The 17,078-nt window shown below is 45.0% G+C and overlaps 1 protein-coding gene across 10 annotated transcripts in view; it reads left to right on the top strand.

Moving 5' to 3' along the window:
- Positions 1 to 4,770: 4,770 nt before the first annotated feature.
- MEIOB (meiosis specific with OB-fold) overlaps positions 4,771 to 17,078 on the top strand; it is a 31,910-nt gene continuing 19,602 nt past the window's right edge. For 7 of the 10 annotated variants that reach the window (XM_064592320.1, XM_064592319.1, XM_054507434.2 and 4 more), the window contains exons 1-6: positions 4,771 to 4,848; positions 5,660 to 5,818; positions 7,849 to 7,925; positions 10,169 to 10,226; positions 12,634 to 12,765; positions 14,709 to 14,781. In XM_064592320.1, the coding sequence (XP_064448390.1) occupies positions 7,857 to 7,925; positions 10,169 to 10,226; positions 12,634 to 12,765; positions 14,709 to 14,781 (332 nt within the window). In that variant the 5' untranslated portion in view covers positions 4,771 to 4,848; positions 5,660 to 5,818; positions 7,849 to 7,856. Of the gene's footprint in view, positions 4,849 to 5,604; positions 5,819 to 7,848; positions 7,926 to 8,603; positions 8,653 to 10,168; positions 10,227 to 12,633; positions 12,766 to 14,708; positions 14,782 to 17,078 lie in introns of all 10 variants that reach the window. The other 3 variants (XM_064592318.1, XM_064592317.1, XM_045874691.3) reach the window with 3 other exon arrangements.

Genomic DNA, 17,078 nt, shown 5'->3' with positions numbered 1-17,078 from the left:
CACTTATGTTTTACACAGAGCCAAGTAACTCTTCTAAGGTCATAGAGCAAATTCAGTCTCAGGCTAGACCCAGAAGCAGCCCTGTAATTGCAAACCTGCTGGTCTCCCTGTCCTCGCTCACCAAAGCCTGCCTGCAGCCCAGTAACCAGAGGGCCATCTCCTTTTTGCCGCTTTGCCACAGACCAGAGGCTGATACTAATCACAACTATCAAGGATCTAGGGTCTCACTCAAGCAAGCACCAGCTAAGTGCAAGGCCCGGCATGAGCAGTGGGGGCATCCTGAGATGAACAAGATTTCGGGAAGCTTTGGTGCGAGATATACACAGATAACTCCCCTGCATTTCCCTCCCAGGGTTTGTACCTTCTTGCTCATCTCCGTCCTACCGGACCTGTCCAAACCTTTTATCTGACAGATAAGGAAAACAAAGCTCAGAAAGTCTTGACCGACACAGCTAATTAGTGGCAAAGCTGAAATTTGACCGGACAGCTTGACTTTTAGTGTCTATGATTCATGCTAGCCGCCCCCCCAACTCCATGTGTTTTCTCATCTTAGACAAGCGTGTGATAAATCTGCTCAGAAAGAGAGCACTGATGAATGCGTATTGAAACTCAGCACGTTGAGAAATGGTCCTTTTCTCAGAGTGATAATTTTAAAATGTAAGGTGTCTTCCGTCATCGGGGTTTTCTGTTGCTTCCTTTAGTGTGTGCCCTGAGCAAATTACTGGACGTGTAAACAAACCCAACAAAGAACACAGCCTGGGGTCCGGACCTGGAGGGAAGGCGGCTTGGCGCCACACACAGGCATCTCTGCCTTTCTCAGAGCCTGTGTTCTACCTTGGAGTCGTTGTGGACGCTAAGCTAAGCAAATTGAGTAGCCGCTGTCATTCAAAGTGGTATAGTGGTTTCTGCCGAGGAAGCCCTTGCAAACGTTTTCTAGGAGTAATAATGGAAGTGATGAGTGTCATGGATAATGAAATGGAGGAGATGGAAATAAACACATTGCTGTCACAGGGTCACCAGCTGTTACAGATCTTTAAAAACATTTGTACACTTTAGAAATCTAAACATAGATGAATGACTTACATAAAAGTCTTGGGGAAGTGGGCATTTTTTAAGAGACATGGTGGGAAGGAGGGCGAGAGTTTTAAATTGAGTCCAAATTCCATAAAGTGATGAATGCCAAAGTAAGGAATTGTGACTTTAATCCAGGGGTCTGTGAACGATGGCCCACTGCCTGTTTTGTAAATAAAGTTTTATTGGGACACAGACATGCCCATTTGTTCAGGTATTGTCTGTGTGTGTTTTTTTTCACTTGAAGGGTAGAGTTGAGTCATTTCAACAGAGACCCTATGGCCCACAGAGCCCTTTAAACGTATACTCCCTTACAGAAAAATGTGGGTGCACTCTATGATAGGCAGTATTGAAGGTTCCAGACCAGGGGAACGCTGTGATGGAAGCCATGAGAATCTCAATCTGGCAGGAGGGTGCAGGATGGGCTGGAGCGTGGAGAGGTAAACATCATCAGATATAATGCCACCAGAGCTCAAATGAAGGTGGTCTCAGTAAATATGGGGAGACAGAGACAAGTTCAAGAGATATGCCAAAGAAAAACGGAACCTGAAACCTGGTTAGATAAAAGTAGAACAGAAATGTGGATTCAAGCCTCCCTTTGAGGTTCTGTGCTCAGGTTACAAGCTGCGTGGTTATGACAACTGGGAGATGAGCAGCCAGCCTTGGGTGAGTGGCTGACTTTAGTTTTACATATACCTGCTCCCTCAAGTGCGTGAATTGCCTGCAGATGGTTGGCGATGTGCAGCCGGAACTCAAGAGGTCACTGGTAAAGGTATGTTGAGTAATCTAGGAAGGTTTGAACACGTTCTATACGTCTAATATAAATTGTGATGAAAAGTGGCCCATGACAGCCCTCCAAAGAGGCAGGCCCTTCCTAATGTCACATGAGTAACTTTCTGGTGGAGTCGGCTGGGAGGAAGCCAGTTCGGCTCCAAGGACCACAGGTGTCTTATGTGACCTTCTCCCCTGCTGTCCCCTCCCTCAGCACAATCTCTTCAGTGCAGTGGACTCCAGGCATGTGGAGCAGACGTGTCCCTGTTCATGGACTACAGACGCTACGGGGTTCCAAGCCCGCTCATTGCTCACTTTGGCTTACCACAGATCATCGCCTACCTCGGGCTCTTGTAGACTCTCCAGTTTCACTTGGAATTCCAGCCTCAATTCCCAACCAACTGAGCCACCCAGGCGCCCCCAACCTCAATTCCCACCGCTTCCGGCTGGTGCCAATATTTCTGTTCCTCCTCTCTTTGCTGGTGCAACAAGTCAAGTTCTTTCTAGCTTGGGCCACCCAGACTTGAGAAGGGACCTGTTTTTCCCACAGCCCCCTGGATTCTGACTCAGCAGTTTGCATGGATTCTCCCCAGAACTTTCCAGAACATTCCTGGGCTCCTGGTGCTCAGGACACTCCACAGTTGCAACTGCTTTGTTTTTTTCATGAACTCTCTCCTTTCTGATGCTTCTTCAAACTTTCCCGAATCCAGCTCCCCCCAAATGCGCTTTCACTCTCTTCTGTCTCCCCCTCTTGTTTGCCCTGATAGTCCCTAATCACTTCGTATCACCCCTGAACCCCATCTAGTTCTTCCTGCCCCACTCATGGGTTACCTCACTCCTCTTCTCCAGAAAAACTGGTGCAAAAATGTACACAAATAATCTGTAAATGGTAGCACATCTACAATCTATTTAAATGATGGCTGGTCCCCTGGGCGGAGGGAGTGGGGAGTGACACTAGTAATTGATCAATCAGTATTTCCACTCCTGGGAGGGAGACTGTAATCACATGATTGACTTCAGAAAAGTTGTTTTGTTGTTAAATAAATAAGAGGTGGTCTTGTATTTCTTTAAAATAATTGTCAATCTTTTCCTCCCGATTAGTAAGTGTAAAGTTGATTACTATATATTTTTCCTGTCACTCCTTTGTGACATGCTCTTAGATGGCTTGACAGCTGGCATGCTCTGAGGAGGTGACAGGCACAGCCTCATACCATTTCTTTAGCCAGACATGCAAGCTATTTTACCTCTGACCTTTGTTCACTCACCTTTGCCTTCTTCATCTAGTGGCAAGCCTAGGCTTTCCTGCCCTTGCTTCTGTTCACATCCATCCAAAATGTACTGACAAGTCAATTCTATTGTTAAGAACAAACCAAGTTCACAGAATTGCTATAAAAAATGGAAGAAATGAATTATTTTTGCAACAAGAGGGTCCTAATCTTGTTGACATCAAGCAATCCCACTCTTTCAGGCTTGCATTTCCAAGCTGTGTCTTAGGAAAAGCCTTTTGTGTCTTAGGCTGACTGTGCTTGCTTAATCTTCCATAGCTTTCAGCGAAAATTAATTTACTAAAGTATGAAAAAATACAAACAAAAATTTAAAATATTACTCCCCTACAGAGGCACAAATGAAAAATGCATGCAAACTATTTTTATACCTTTCCCCCCCTTTAAAATTGACTTAAAATGTCAGCTCATTCCTTTGGAAAGATCAAGATATGTTCTTTTAAAGACAAAGACTGGAAAGGAATACCGAAAATTTTGTTTTATTTTATTTTTAAAGATTTTTATTTATTTATTTGACAGAGGGAAACACAGCGAGAGAGGGAACACAAGCAGGGGGAGTGGGAGAGGGAGAAGCAGGCTTCCTGCAGAGAAGAGCGGGGAGATCCCAGGACTCTGTGATCATGACCTGAGCAGAAGGCAATCGCTTAACGACTGAGTCACCCAGGTGCCCCAGGAATACGGAAAATTTTAAAAAGCTTTCTCTATTAAATTTGAAGTGGTGGGAATGCAGGTGGTTTATTTGGCTTTCGATTATTATTTGGGAATAAAAAAACTAACAGAAGAGGAAAAGTAAGAACTTTGTTGGGACGAGAACATAAAACTTGCCTCTGATGTACTTTTCTTTTTTAATATATGGCTGTATACTAAATACCAAAGTTGTTTCTCCTTCTAAAGGGAGAAGCTCACTAACTTAATGCTACATGTGGACAGCAGCTGGGGACAAATGTAATGGATTTAGTTGCTGGATCTTGATTCATCTGCCCCTGATTAGACTCTAGTAACACAAATTAGTTTCTAAGTCCTTAGACTAAAAGGATTTCCCAGTGGCGGTAATGAGACACACGAAGAGTCGGCACAGGTCACTGTCTCCGTCCACACCGGGAACCACGGGGACAGCGCCCGGACGCTTCGGCGGCCGGGCGCGCCACGGGCCAGCGGGGTCTGCGGCGCTCCCTCTCGGGGGGCCTCGCTCCCCGAGCCGCAGGCAGTCACAGGACCGCGCCCCGCGCCAGACCCTGTAGACCCGGCCCACGCGCCCCGCCGCGCACCTCGCAGACCCCGGCCCAGCTCGCTGCCCCGGACCGCCGAGGGTCTGGGCCGCAGGCTCGGGCCCGCGAGAAAGGGAAGAGCCGGGGACCACTCGCGCTCGGGCCTCCCCAAGTCTCGCCGCTCAGGAGCGGGACCACAGAGAGACCTCGGGGGCGGAGCCAGAGGGGAGGGGAGGGGTGAAGGGCGGGAGAGGGCGGAGTCAGAGAGGGGCTGGGCAGGGCGAGAGCAAGGCCGGAGTGTGGGGCGGGTCGAAAAGTGGGGCGAGGACTGAGCCGGGGTGAAGGGCGGGGCGAGGGTGGGGGCTGAGGGTGGGGCTACTAGGGCGGAGTCGGAGTGTAAGGCGGGGCCGTGGGCGGGGCTTGCGCTAACGGTCGCGCGGCGCGCTGCGGGCGGAGCGCACTGTGGAGAGGCTGTGGAGCGCCGGGCCTGGCGGGCGCGAGGAGCGGCGGCTGAGGTGAAGGCCTGGCCCGGGCGGCGCGTTCTGTGAGGCGCGGGCGCGCGAGGGGGCCTGCGGCGCTGCGGGGTGCGGACCGAGTTGGGGCGCCAGTCACGCGGTTGTCCTTTCCTTTGCTGCCGTTTCGGGGCGCGGCGTCCCGAAGTGGGGTTCGTCCCCGGGACGCGGGGACGCCCGGTTCCGTGAGGGCGGACCACGAAGGGCGTGGCTGGCGGGGCCCGGTGTGCGGCCGCCGGCTGGGACCGCCCTGGTGCGAGCGGACCGAGGCGGCGTGGCTGCCGGCTCCCGTCAGAGCGGGGACGCCCGGCGGGTCCTCTCCTCGGGAAGCAGCGGAGGGAGGCTGGGCGCGCTGCTGGTGCAGAGCAGCCCGCGCGAGGGGAGACCCGCGGGAGGGGGCGGCGGGGGCGGTGTCCGTACGAGAGCGCGCTCGGCCGTGTGGCGGAGACGCGCAGGCGGCGCGGCGCCCGGGAACGCAGTCGGCGGACGTGGCGGCGGACCCGCGCTCGGCCTCCGTCCGCTCGCTCGTTCGGCCGGCTGAGAAGTGGAGCCCTGGTTTGCACTGCGGGTCCGGCTGACTGCGCTCCTCGGCAGTGTCAGAGCCGGCCCCGACGAGCGTGCCTGCCTCCCCCGGCTCCAGGGCCCCAGCGCCAGGTCTCCGCCCCCTCGGGGCCCTCCCGCCGGGCCGCGGAAGGCAGGCCCTGGGCCACACTCGAAGCTGCCCTTTATTTTGATGATTTTTAATGATTTTATTTTTAGAAATCATCATTCTTTCATCGACAGAGTTTGCTTTAAAAAAAAATTTTTTTTTAAGTAATCTCTACACCCAGTGTGGAGTTGGAACTCACAACCCGGAGACCGAGAGTCGTGTGTTCTACCCACGGAGCCAGCCAGACGCCCCAGGGTGTTGCCCTTCAAAAGTGGGAGGAGGGCTCCGAGCCCAGGAAGGGGGATTCCAAGATCTGGACCCGAGGTGAGGGGCTGTCCGAGATGGTCATGATGTACCCAGTGTCTGTAGTGTGGCGCCAGCCCAGAGCTGCGACGGTGCCACCACTTGACCTTAAACTGGACTGGGTATCTGCACCATTGCCAAGGGTCTGGAGCAGTGAGGCCTTGAGGCACTACACAGCTGCTCCTACCTCCAACGCTCTGTTTGCCTTGCTCCTCTCTGCGGTTCCTGGGTGAGGCACCAACTCCCAGCCCTACCTACCCCTGTCCTGATTCAGGGCCTGGCACAAATCAGACACTCAACCGACACGTGCTGCATGAATAACCGAAATTGAGTAAATCTACTGGTTTGGTGTAGCTGACCAATGTTATTACATTGAAACCCTTTACAGTGATGATATTGAGGACCAGCCACCATTTGATATTTTAATATCACTCATTTGATATTGAGTGCTTTTTATGCACGAGATAGCATTGAGATACACTCATGAAATCTCTTAAGGCCCCACCTCTGCTCTCATCTAGATATGAGGTTAAAATCACTACCATCCCCACACACAGTGTAACCAGGTTAGAGGTATTTGCAATAGAGTTTTGCTGTATTTTTTTTAGATTTTATTTATTTATTATTTATTATTGACAGGGAGCACAGGCAGGGGGAACAGCAGCCAGAGGGAAAGGAGAAGCGGGCTCCCCACTGAGTAGGGAGCGGGATGCGGGCCCCATCCCAGGACGCCGGGATCATGACCTGAGCCAAAGGCAGACGCTTAACCATCTGAGCTGCCCAGGCACCCCTGTATTTCTTTTCTTTTCTCTCCCCCCCCTTTTTTTTAAAGATTTATTTATTTATTTATTTGACAGAGATAGAGATAGCAAGAGCAGGAACACAAGCAGTGGGAGTGGGAGAGAGAGAAGCAGGCTTCCCCAGGAGGAGGGAGCCCGATGTGGGACTTGATCCCAGGACTCTGGGATCATGACCAGAGCCGAAGGCAGACGCTTAACGACTGAGCCACCCAGGCGCCCCTCTTTTTTCTTTTCAATTTATTCACCCATTTGAGAGAGAGACAGAGTACACATGTGCTCCAGCAGGGGGAGGGAAAGAGAGAACCCCAAGCGGACGCCCCCTGAGCACAGACCCCCTCCGCCCCAGGCTCTATGCCACAACACAACCAAGCCACCCAGGGGCCCTGAATTTTGCTGTATTTCTAAAAGTAGGCTCTATGCTAATAAATATTTAAATCTGCAAATGTCCCATTGAATCATCTTTCATCTGAAACTAAATTTACAGGGTGCACAAAAATTGCTAAATTAGTGAGGCGCTTGGGTGGCGCGGTCTGTCAAGTGTCCAACTCTTGGTTTCTGGCTCTGGTCATGATCTCAGGGTCATGAGATGGCTCCATGCTGGGGGTGGAGCCTGCTTAAGATTCTACCTCTTCCTCTGCCCCTCCCTCGCAATAAATAAATCTTTTAAAAAACTCATGTTCTCTGGTTTACTGAAACTAACATGCCATCACACATAAGATGCCTCTTACATTCAGAAATACTAAAATGTAAAAAGAATTGCTAAATTATACATTCTTATCAGTTTAAATTATACATTCTTTGGAAAGTGAAAGTTAAAAATTGAAACCTAACTATATCATTCAAAACTGTAAAAGGACATTTTGAAACATGTTTTTTGCAGATTTGATCTGTACTTACATTTCACTGTTATAATAAAAAACTTTCCCCAAAGAGTGAGTAATATATTCAATGCTTTCCTAGATAATTTTTTAAAGATTTTATTTTTTACTTATTTGAGAGAGTGCGTGCATGCGTGCACAGGGGGGAGGGGCAGAGGGAGAGGGAGAAAGAGTCACAAGCAGACTCTGCACTCTGTGAGGAACCCCTACAGGGCTTGACCCCACAGCCCTGAGATCATGACCTGAGCCAAAACCAAGAGTCAACCGACTGTGCCACTCAAGCACCCCCCAGATGACTTTTTTTAATCTTGGAATTTTTCATGGGTTATTTCAGTTATTTAATTTTCATCAACTTATATTTTCTAAAATATAGATAAAAGAATGGCAAATTCCTTTGCATCAAAGACCTTCACCGCACTTTCAGATCTGCATCCAAATTTGGCTAATCTGGTAGGTTTTAATGACATAGTGGTTTGGTTGTTCTCTAATGAAACTTTAGGTGGTAATATTATATTATAGCAACATTATTGGTTCATTTGACACATGCTTATATAATTGACAAGTATATAGCTACTCATTCCATCAGTACAATTATTGATATTATAGATACCCCTAAGCTTCTTTGATTTTATGCCAGCTAAATGAAAATTAGTTTCTCTTTTGTCTAGAGTAGGACATTGTAGATATGGCTAGCAATGTTCAAAATGATCAAAAGTTTAATTGTATTACTTTCATTAAATATTTAATAACAGCTCAAATTTAGCATTGTAAAATTAGAACATTTTTGTTTGGCAATATCTATTCTCTAATCAAACTGTACTTAAGTTATAGACTTAAATACTTGGCACTATGCTCCTTTTATGACATAAAAGAATACAAAAGCTGTATTTGTGAAATATGTGAAAATCCACTTTTAACTGAAGGGTTGTTGGGGAATTCAATCATTTCAAATATGCCAAGACTGTTTTTAGTCAACACAAAATCTAGGTGGAATCATCTTATGAGGTGAAGAACTGCCCTGAGCAGTCCGTTGTTTACATTTGGCATTTACAAATCAGATTTCTTAAAATGGGATACATTTATATGTAACCGTACTGTGCAGTTAAAGTTTATTAATGTTAAAAATAGGGGGCCCAAGTCCTTCTGAATGGAGGACCAGAAAAAGAAAGAAAGAAAGGTAAGTGATTTGTTCATTTCCTCTTCAGTTAGAAAGCTTTGCCAATATTTCCATTAGTTATATTTTTCCAACACAATTTGGTGAGATCAACATGCATATGGAATTTAAGAAATAACAGCAGTGTGTCTAAATGTAGTAAGATTAGTTAATAGCTCAGCTAGAATGTGGTAGTCTTAACAGCTTGAACATATTTTAAATGTAACAGATTATTGCAAGGTTAAAATCAGTTGCTAGAATTAGTGTAAGTTTAGGTTTATCCTTTCAGGAAAAGGTAGTTATTTTTGGTTCCTTTTTTTTTTAAGATTTTATTTATTTACTTGAGAGAGAGAGATACAGCAAGAGAGGGAACACAGGCAGGGGGAGTGGGAGAGGGAGAGGGAGAAGCAGGCTTCTCGCTGAGCAGAGAGCCCAGTGTAGGGCTCCATCCCAGGACCTTGGGATCATGACCTGAGCCGAAGGCAGACACTTAACTGAGCCACCCAGGCGCCCTTTATTTTTGTTTCTTAAAGTACTTTTTAAATATTCAGTTGTTTTTTTTTTTAAGATTTTATTTATTTGAGAGAGAGAGAATGAGAGAGAGCCCATGAGAGGGGGGAGGGTCAGAGGGAGAAGCAGACTCCCCGCCGAGCAGGGAGCCCGATGCGGGACTCGATCCCGGGACTCCAGGATCATGACCTGAGCGGAAGGCAGTCGCTTAACCAACTGAGCCACCCAGGCGCCCTTAAATATTCAGTTTTTATCTGGTAGTCGCCAAAGAGACATTAAAATGCTTAAGGAGATGTTAATATCTTTAAGGTTTAAGATCTAGGACTTTAGAGCTTAGATTTATTAGCAGCAATGTATAAGTTTTGTTACAGTCTAACTTATATTACTGTTTAGGATGTTTGGATTAAGAAGCTAGGCAATTTTATGTGGATTGTTAGAAAATCCTATATTAGGGCGCCTGGGTGGCTCAGTCGGTTAAGCGTCTGCCTTCGGCTCAGGTCATGATCCCAGGGTTCTGGGATCGAGCCCCATGTCAGGCTCCCTGCTTCGTGGGAGCCTGCTTCTCCCTTTCCTCCCTGCTCGTGCTTTCTCTCGCTATCTCTGTCACTATCTGTCTCTCTCTCTCAAATAGATAAATAAAATCTTTTAAAAAATCCTATATTAAAGAAAGCTTTGAAGACCGTGGCAAATTAAATTGTGTATACATGTGCTTTGAATGAATTCAGTGAGAACTGATAGCACAGGGCAGCTACTGTGCTCCAACTAGTGACTAAAAATAAAGTAGAAACATGCTAAGTATTAAGTGATTATATTTGTAATAACAGTTAACTGTCCTGTTACTTTGTACTATTCCTTGTGGAATTGAACATTTATGAAGTTCTTTAGATGTTTTTCTGGAGTAAATATATTTAAATGGCTCCTAGTCAAAAATGTTTGTTAGAGCCAGTAAAATATAACAAGTCCATGAAATTAAATTTACCATCTACGTCTGTGTTTAATATTTGTCTTCTATAACCCTTTTGTTTTTCAGAAAATAATTGGTATAGTTATTGGGAAAACAGATGTCAAAGGCTTTCCAGACAGAAAAAGCTGAGTTCTATTTAACTTTTTACTTCATTTTTCATCAAGTGTGGCTTTTGACTACAACAAAGTGTATTTAAGTGATTAAATTTCTCATGCCTGTTTAACTCCTTAAGAGCAGTGGCCATTGTATGGTAAAGTACTCAATTTAAGGCCATATGTGTGAGGACATTAAAACCATTTTTAATGACATGTAAGGCTGTGTGGCTCCATGTTAGTGATCACTTTCAGCCTAAGAGATACAAATACACAGGAAAATCTAAGACAGAAAATGTTAAGGAACAGGGTTTTCGAGCAGAGATGTGTCTTGATAGAGGAGCATGGAGGGAGAGAAGTATGGCAGCAGTATCAACCAGACAATCCAGTGAATAAAATTAACCTTTCACATGTGGAAAATACAGTTAACTCTGGCTGTAGTGGCTCTTATTGAGTTGCTTGAACTGTATAAAAGTTTTAGGACTATGGAAACAATCCAAGACTAAAATTAGATTTTTTATTTTTATTTTTAAAAAAGATTTTATTTATTTATTTGACAGAGACATAGAGAGGGAACACAAGCAGGGGGAGTGGGAGAGGGAGAATCAGGCTTCCCGCTGAGCAGGGAGCCCGATGCGGGGCTCGATCCCAGGACCCTGGGATCATGACCTGAGCCGAAGGCAGACACTTAACAACTGAGCCACCCAGGCACTCCTAAAATTAGATTTTTTAAATCAAGTTTAAAATCAAATTTTCAAACTTCTGTAGTTGACTCTCAATGATAAGATATAAAATGCCAGGGGCACCTGGTTGGCTCAGTCATTAAGCGTCTGCCTTTGGCTCAGGTCATGATCCCAGGGTCCTGGGATCGAGCCCCGCATCCAGCCCCGCATCGGGCTTCCTGCTCCGCGGGAAGCCTGCTTCTCCCTCTCCCACTCCCTCTGCTTGTATTCCCTCTCTCGTTGTGTCTCTCTCTGTCAAATAAATAAATAAAATCTTAAAAAAAAAAGATATAAAATGCCAAAACTAGCACGGTTTATGTCAGCACTGCTTATGAAAGGTTACAGTATAAACACTTCTGTGTGGCTTAAGGGTGTCAGCTCTAGTCAGCCAGGCAGTGATTTTGGCAGAAGAAGACATTAATTTTGTTTGAATCACCTAGATAACTGTGGCTGTTTTTTGGCTCATGGTGTAGTGACGGTTCCTTTATTTTAATTTCATTAATATTCTATTATCATGTTTGATGTAAATATTTGCTTATGTCTTCACTTCATCATGATTAATTAGATCAGAATTACCATTTGAATAGTTTGAGAAAGTCTATGTATCTGTTTTCTAAGCTCTAAAAGGAATAACTTAAAACACATGAATTAGGAAAATGTCAGTATTTAAAGTATTTGCTGAAATCACAACAATGAAATACAATTTTCACCTCACAGACTATGCAGGTAGTGATTCCCGTAGTGTTGGAGTACTTTATGATGATATGTACAGAACTCCTTTTTTGGAGAAGACATGTTTACTGACTTAAAAAAAAACCATTACACACATGTTACATACCTATTTTCACAAAACATTCAAGCACTACAGAAGGTCATGGAATAGAAAAATGGAATTCTTAATTCAACCCCCAGCTCTTTCCAGCCTAGTCTCCTCCCCAAAGGTAAATGCTAATAACAGTTTAGTAGATATCTATAATTTATGTATATATGTTAGGTTGTGTTACTTTTTTAATTAGCAAAAAACAGCAGGGCCATTTTATTTTGGGAAAAAATGTACCTGCTGACCCCTAGTGGCACCATTTACTAGTACACATTTATTTGTTTTGAAATAATTTAGATCAGGGTGCCTGGGTGGCTCAGTCGTTAAGCGTCTGCCTTTGGCTCAGGTCATGATCCCAGGGTCCTGGGATCGAGCCCCGCATCGAGCCCCGCATCGAGCCCCGCATCGAGCCCCGCATCGAGCCCCGCATTGAGCCCCGCATCGGGCTCCCTGCTCGGCGGGAAACCTGCTTTCCCTCTCCCACTCCCCCTGCTTGTGTTCCCTCTCTCGCTGTCTCTCTCTGTCAAATAAATAAATAAAATCGTTAAAAAAAAAAAAAAAGAAATAATTTAGATCAGAATCATGACTTAGGTTGGAACTATAACAGTAAGAGGGAAATGGAGAATCTAAGCTAAAATCTGTATGGTTCCAGCCGACGTATCATTTCCCTCCAAGTACACAGATAACTGGGGAAAGGGAACAGAGGGATCAATAGTGAGGTGAGTTATCTACTCTGACAGCTTTGAGATTCGTTAAAGCCTAACTTATCTTAGAATTGATATCTGCAATATTATTTTTACCATGTGTTTGAGTATGCTTATTATCATAATAATTATATTTGTTCAAACGTAAGATAAAAGTTTTCATTTGAAACATGAAAGCCTTGGTTTCCCTTAGATATTGGATCAGAGAGGTACACTTTCAGTTTTACCATTCGGGACTCACCAACCCATTTTGTAAATGCAACGTCCTGGGGCAGCGAAGGTTACATCAGGTCGCTTTCTGACAGCTTTAGGGTTGGCGAGTGCGGTAAGTTGGCATTGGTTCTGGGACTGTTTCTATTATAGTATTATTCCTGTGATATATTTGTGGGAACTACACTGAGGGAGTCAAAGTAAGACACAATTTATAATTTTTTTTTTTATTAAAAGATTTTATTTATTTATTTGAGAGAGAGAATGAGAGAGAGCACATGAGAGGGGGGAGGGTCAGAGGGAGAAGCAGACTCCCCGCCGAGCAGGGAGCCTGATGCGGGACTTGATCCAGGAACTCCAGGATCATGACCTGAGCCGAAGGCAGTCGCTTAACCAACTGAGCCACCCAGGCGCCCGACACAATTTATAATTCTTAAGAAAGTTATCAGAAAAAAGTCAGGCATTGAGAGAATAACACAAACATTCAGCATTTTATTGCTTGAAACATATAAATGTGATTGTTACATATTTTTACTAGGTAGCTTTATGATCTTTGGTTTTTTTCGTATTTCAGTTTGCATCAATTCTTGTTGCTATCACCATTTATCTTTCAGTAAACATAATAAGGCTGCTAAATAGCTTTTGATAAAAGAAAATATTTGAATTTTTAGTAGGAGTTTAAGAAGCTTTACTTTCAAAATACCAAATCTTTGGCATCCTTTACCCATCCCAGGATCCTTCTGATGGTACAGTGTCGTATAAAAAAACCAGGGCTTTGAAAATGGATAGAACGGATTCAGATCCTACTTCCAATATTTGTTTACATCATGGCTTTGAGAAAAGTGCTTAACCTTGTTGAGCCTCAACTATGAATGAGCACCCTACAGATTTTGTGGGTGTCAAAGGAGGTAGTAGGCCTGGTATGAAGTGTAGAAAGTTTTCATTCCATGGATGGCAGCACTAGCCTCATACTGGAAACAAGAAAGCACGATACCAGCTCTCTTTTGTGGTAGAAAAAAGAAGGGCAAGAGTAATGCACATAATTAAACCACTCTCCAAAACTGCACAGTTAGGCAGGTTATTACCTGTCCCTGTCACTTAGCACCTACTCATACATTTAATGCCTCATATTATGAACTTGCAGGGTTGTGTGTTGTTTCTCTCTAACTGAATAATAAGGTACTTGAACATATGGACTGTGAAGGCAGAAAACTTTGTAAACTTCACAGGGCCCAGTACTACTAGAAACATTCTTTGGATGAATGCCAGTGTGATAGTTATATGGAGCTAAAGATATATTTTGGTATTAAACTATAGGTTGATGGTTGTGAGGATGAATGAGGTAAGGGATCTTAAAAGCACAAAGTTGGCAATAATTTTAAATCTAAATAGGATCTTAGTGTGGAGGTGTGTAAAGATTACAGATTTTTGATTCAGAACAACTATAAGTCTAGCCCTACTAGTTTCTAGATATAAAACCTCCAGCAAGTTATTTAACCTCTGTGAACTTCAATTTCTTCATTTGTAAAAAGGGGTAATCATGGAATAGTTATGTGAGGAATCAGCAAAACAGACACAAAAAGGTCTGACAAGACCATAAGGAAACAGAACCCTTAAAATGTTTAGCCATAAGCCGATAAGTTGTGGAGCTGGAATCTGGAGCCAGATTGTGCATGGCTCTTTCTGCCCCAATGGCTGTTGTTTCCAAAGGCAGCCGTGAATTGGGTGAAGTTCATTTAAAGTATATGTTTTATGGAAGGGCAGGTCGTAACCAGATCACATGTTCAGTGTAACTAATCAATTAAACAATATTAATGCAGGTCATATGTTGGGATTTAAAGACAAAACATAAGAAATGTCATCTGGGATCAAATTGATGGTCAGACCCAAGGATTCTGAGGATTCCGTGTCTCAGTGACACAAGGAGAGGACTGGGAAGGATATGTTACGCTGACTCAGAAATTAGAAATAACATTGTAATGTTCGTCGTGATGTATACTTGTTTTTACGTATCTAGTTACTTTTTGTAATAGCATCATACTTTTCCTTCTGTTGCAGTGATAATTGAAAATCCCCTGATTCAAAGAAAGGAATTAGAAAGAGAAGAAAAATTCAGCCCTGCAACTCCTGGGTAAATAATCCAGCACAGAGCCAACAGCCTTTGTTGTGTCTGTGTGTCAGATTAGCGGAGAATTTACTGAGGGTATATGCTTCAATTTGAAAAATAGGAGTTTAATTCTTCCTCACAGTATTTACCTTTGATTATGAAATAATTTATGTTGATATAGGATTACGTGAAAACATGGCTGTTTTTAGTACTTTTATTCTCAGATTTAGAAAAAAATTTTTTTTTTTTAAAGATTTTATTTATTTGAGAGAGAGAGCACATGAGAGAGGGGAGGGTCAGAGGGAGAAGCAGACTCCCTGCTGAGCAGGGAGCCCAATGCGGGACTCGATCCCGGGACTCCAGGATCATGACCTGAGCCAAAGGCAGTCGCTTAACCAACTGAGCCACCCAGGCACCCTAGAAAAATTTGCCTCTAGTCACATTAAAGCTGAGCAATGAGAAAGATAAATCTTGGAAGTCCTATAGATGTATCATGTCAAAGTAAAACTCTGCCTACATGCCTTCCTATCTTAGTTCAGGTTCACTGGAGGCAGAGCTGAGAGGAGGATTTTTGTGTAAGTGGTTTGTTGAGGGAGAGCTCTCTGGAACAGCCTGTAAGGATAAGATCAGGGGACAGCAGAGAGGCAGGTTCAGCGGGAGCCCAGCTCAGCCCGCCTGGCCCCAGGGCGAGCTCTGGAGCATGAGTGGCACCATGCCACTGAAGGTGAGGGGACTGGGCTTTTGTGGCCTGGATTCACAAGTTATTGGCTACGTCCACTCCCCACCACTGGCATTTCTGCCTGAGGGCAACTCTCCAGAGCAAGGTGACACTGGTAAAGGGCTCTGAGTGGGGCACAGCAGTCTCCCATTTCGACCCCTTCCCACCTACTGTTCTGACCTCATAGCAGACCCCAAGTTTCATTTCTGTGCTGCCACACAGATTCCTCTCTACCCTGTGAACACCCTGGGCTCATTCTGCACTGTCGGCTTTTGCACACTCACTTCCCTCTGCACAGAACAGTCTTCTCCCATCTGCTTTGTTTGCTCCTTCTCCTCATTGATGTGTCACTTTGTATGAAACCTCCTCAGTCCTTCTCCATTTACTCTGTGTGTAGTGGCCTTTCCAGTCCGTCACTAGGACTTTGCCCTGTGCTGTTATCGTCATAACCCACTGTCTGAGATTATTTGATTAATTGTTGTCTGTTTCCCTCTCACACATGTGAACTCCATGACAGCAAAGGTCTTGTCCGTCTTCTTCACCACTGTATTCCCTGTGCCTAGACTAGGTTCTGGCACATACTAGCTCTTGGTAGATATTGACGGAATGAATGGATAAATGGATGGAGAGAGGGAGGAAGGGTGGGGGCGAAGAGCGTTCTTGGCAGAGGGAACAAATATGAAACCTCCTGGCCTTTTCCAGAACAGTTAACAGTAGGTTGAACCATGTGAAACTGTTGACATTTGACTATTTTTGGTCTAAAACTGTCAGTTTCATAGTCCAGTAGTCTGATATGGCTGGGCTTTAGGGCAAGGGCAGGGGAGCAGTGGAAGGAAAAGCTTGAGAGAGAAGCAGAGACGCTTCCCAGACAGCTTTGCCTGGCATACCAACTTCATTCTTTGCCAGTGGCTAGCCCAGAAGGTCTTTGAGCTGGGAAATAGTATGTCCATATTTGTGGTTTAGGACAATCATTTCAGCAACCTGAGTGGGGAGGGAAGCTTAGGAGACAAGATAGTAGTTCAGGTGAGAAGTGATGAGGGAAACACCTAACGAAGTAGCAGGGGGAGGCGCGGGAGGAAGGCCTGGGTTAGAGGGTTGGAAAGAGGCTCCATGAGGGGACTTGGGAGTTGATTGGCTGGAGGGGGAAGAACACGTTGATTGGAGTTCAGTGTGTAGATATTGGGCATCTACTGCACAGAGAGCATCACAGGAGGAAGTCAAGCACTGTCCTGATGCAGGCAGGGCAGTCAGTGTCACAGGGGCAGAAATGACGGGATACCCCCACCCTGACATATTAGAGGGCTTTTATTTATTTATTTATTTATTTATTTATTTATTTATTTATTTATTTTTAAGACTTTATTTATTTATTTGACAGAGAGAGACACAGCGAGAGAGGGAACACAAGCAGGGGGAGCGGGAGAGGGAGAAGCAGGCTTCCCGCTGAGCAGGGAGCCCGATGCGGGGCTCGATACCAGGACCCTGGGATCATGACCTGAGCCGAAGGCAGACGCTTAACGACTGAGCCACCCAGGCGCCCCTAGAGGGCTTTTATACTCCTGTTTTACAGAGAAGAAAACTGAAGCTCAGAGTTCGGGGCATG

This window comes from Mirounga angustirostris, unplaced genomic scaffold, assembly GCF_029215605.1.
Source record: "Mirounga angustirostris isolate CCGP_5_RB_7025 unplaced genomic scaffold, mMirAng1.0.hap1 SCAF_5, whole genome shotgun sequence".
Lineage (NCBI taxonomy): Eukaryota > Metazoa > Chordata > Mammalia > Carnivora > Phocidae > Mirounga > Mirounga angustirostris.
The sequence above is the reverse complement of the archived record's forward strand: the minus strand, read 5'-3'. Positions and strand labels throughout refer to the sequence as shown.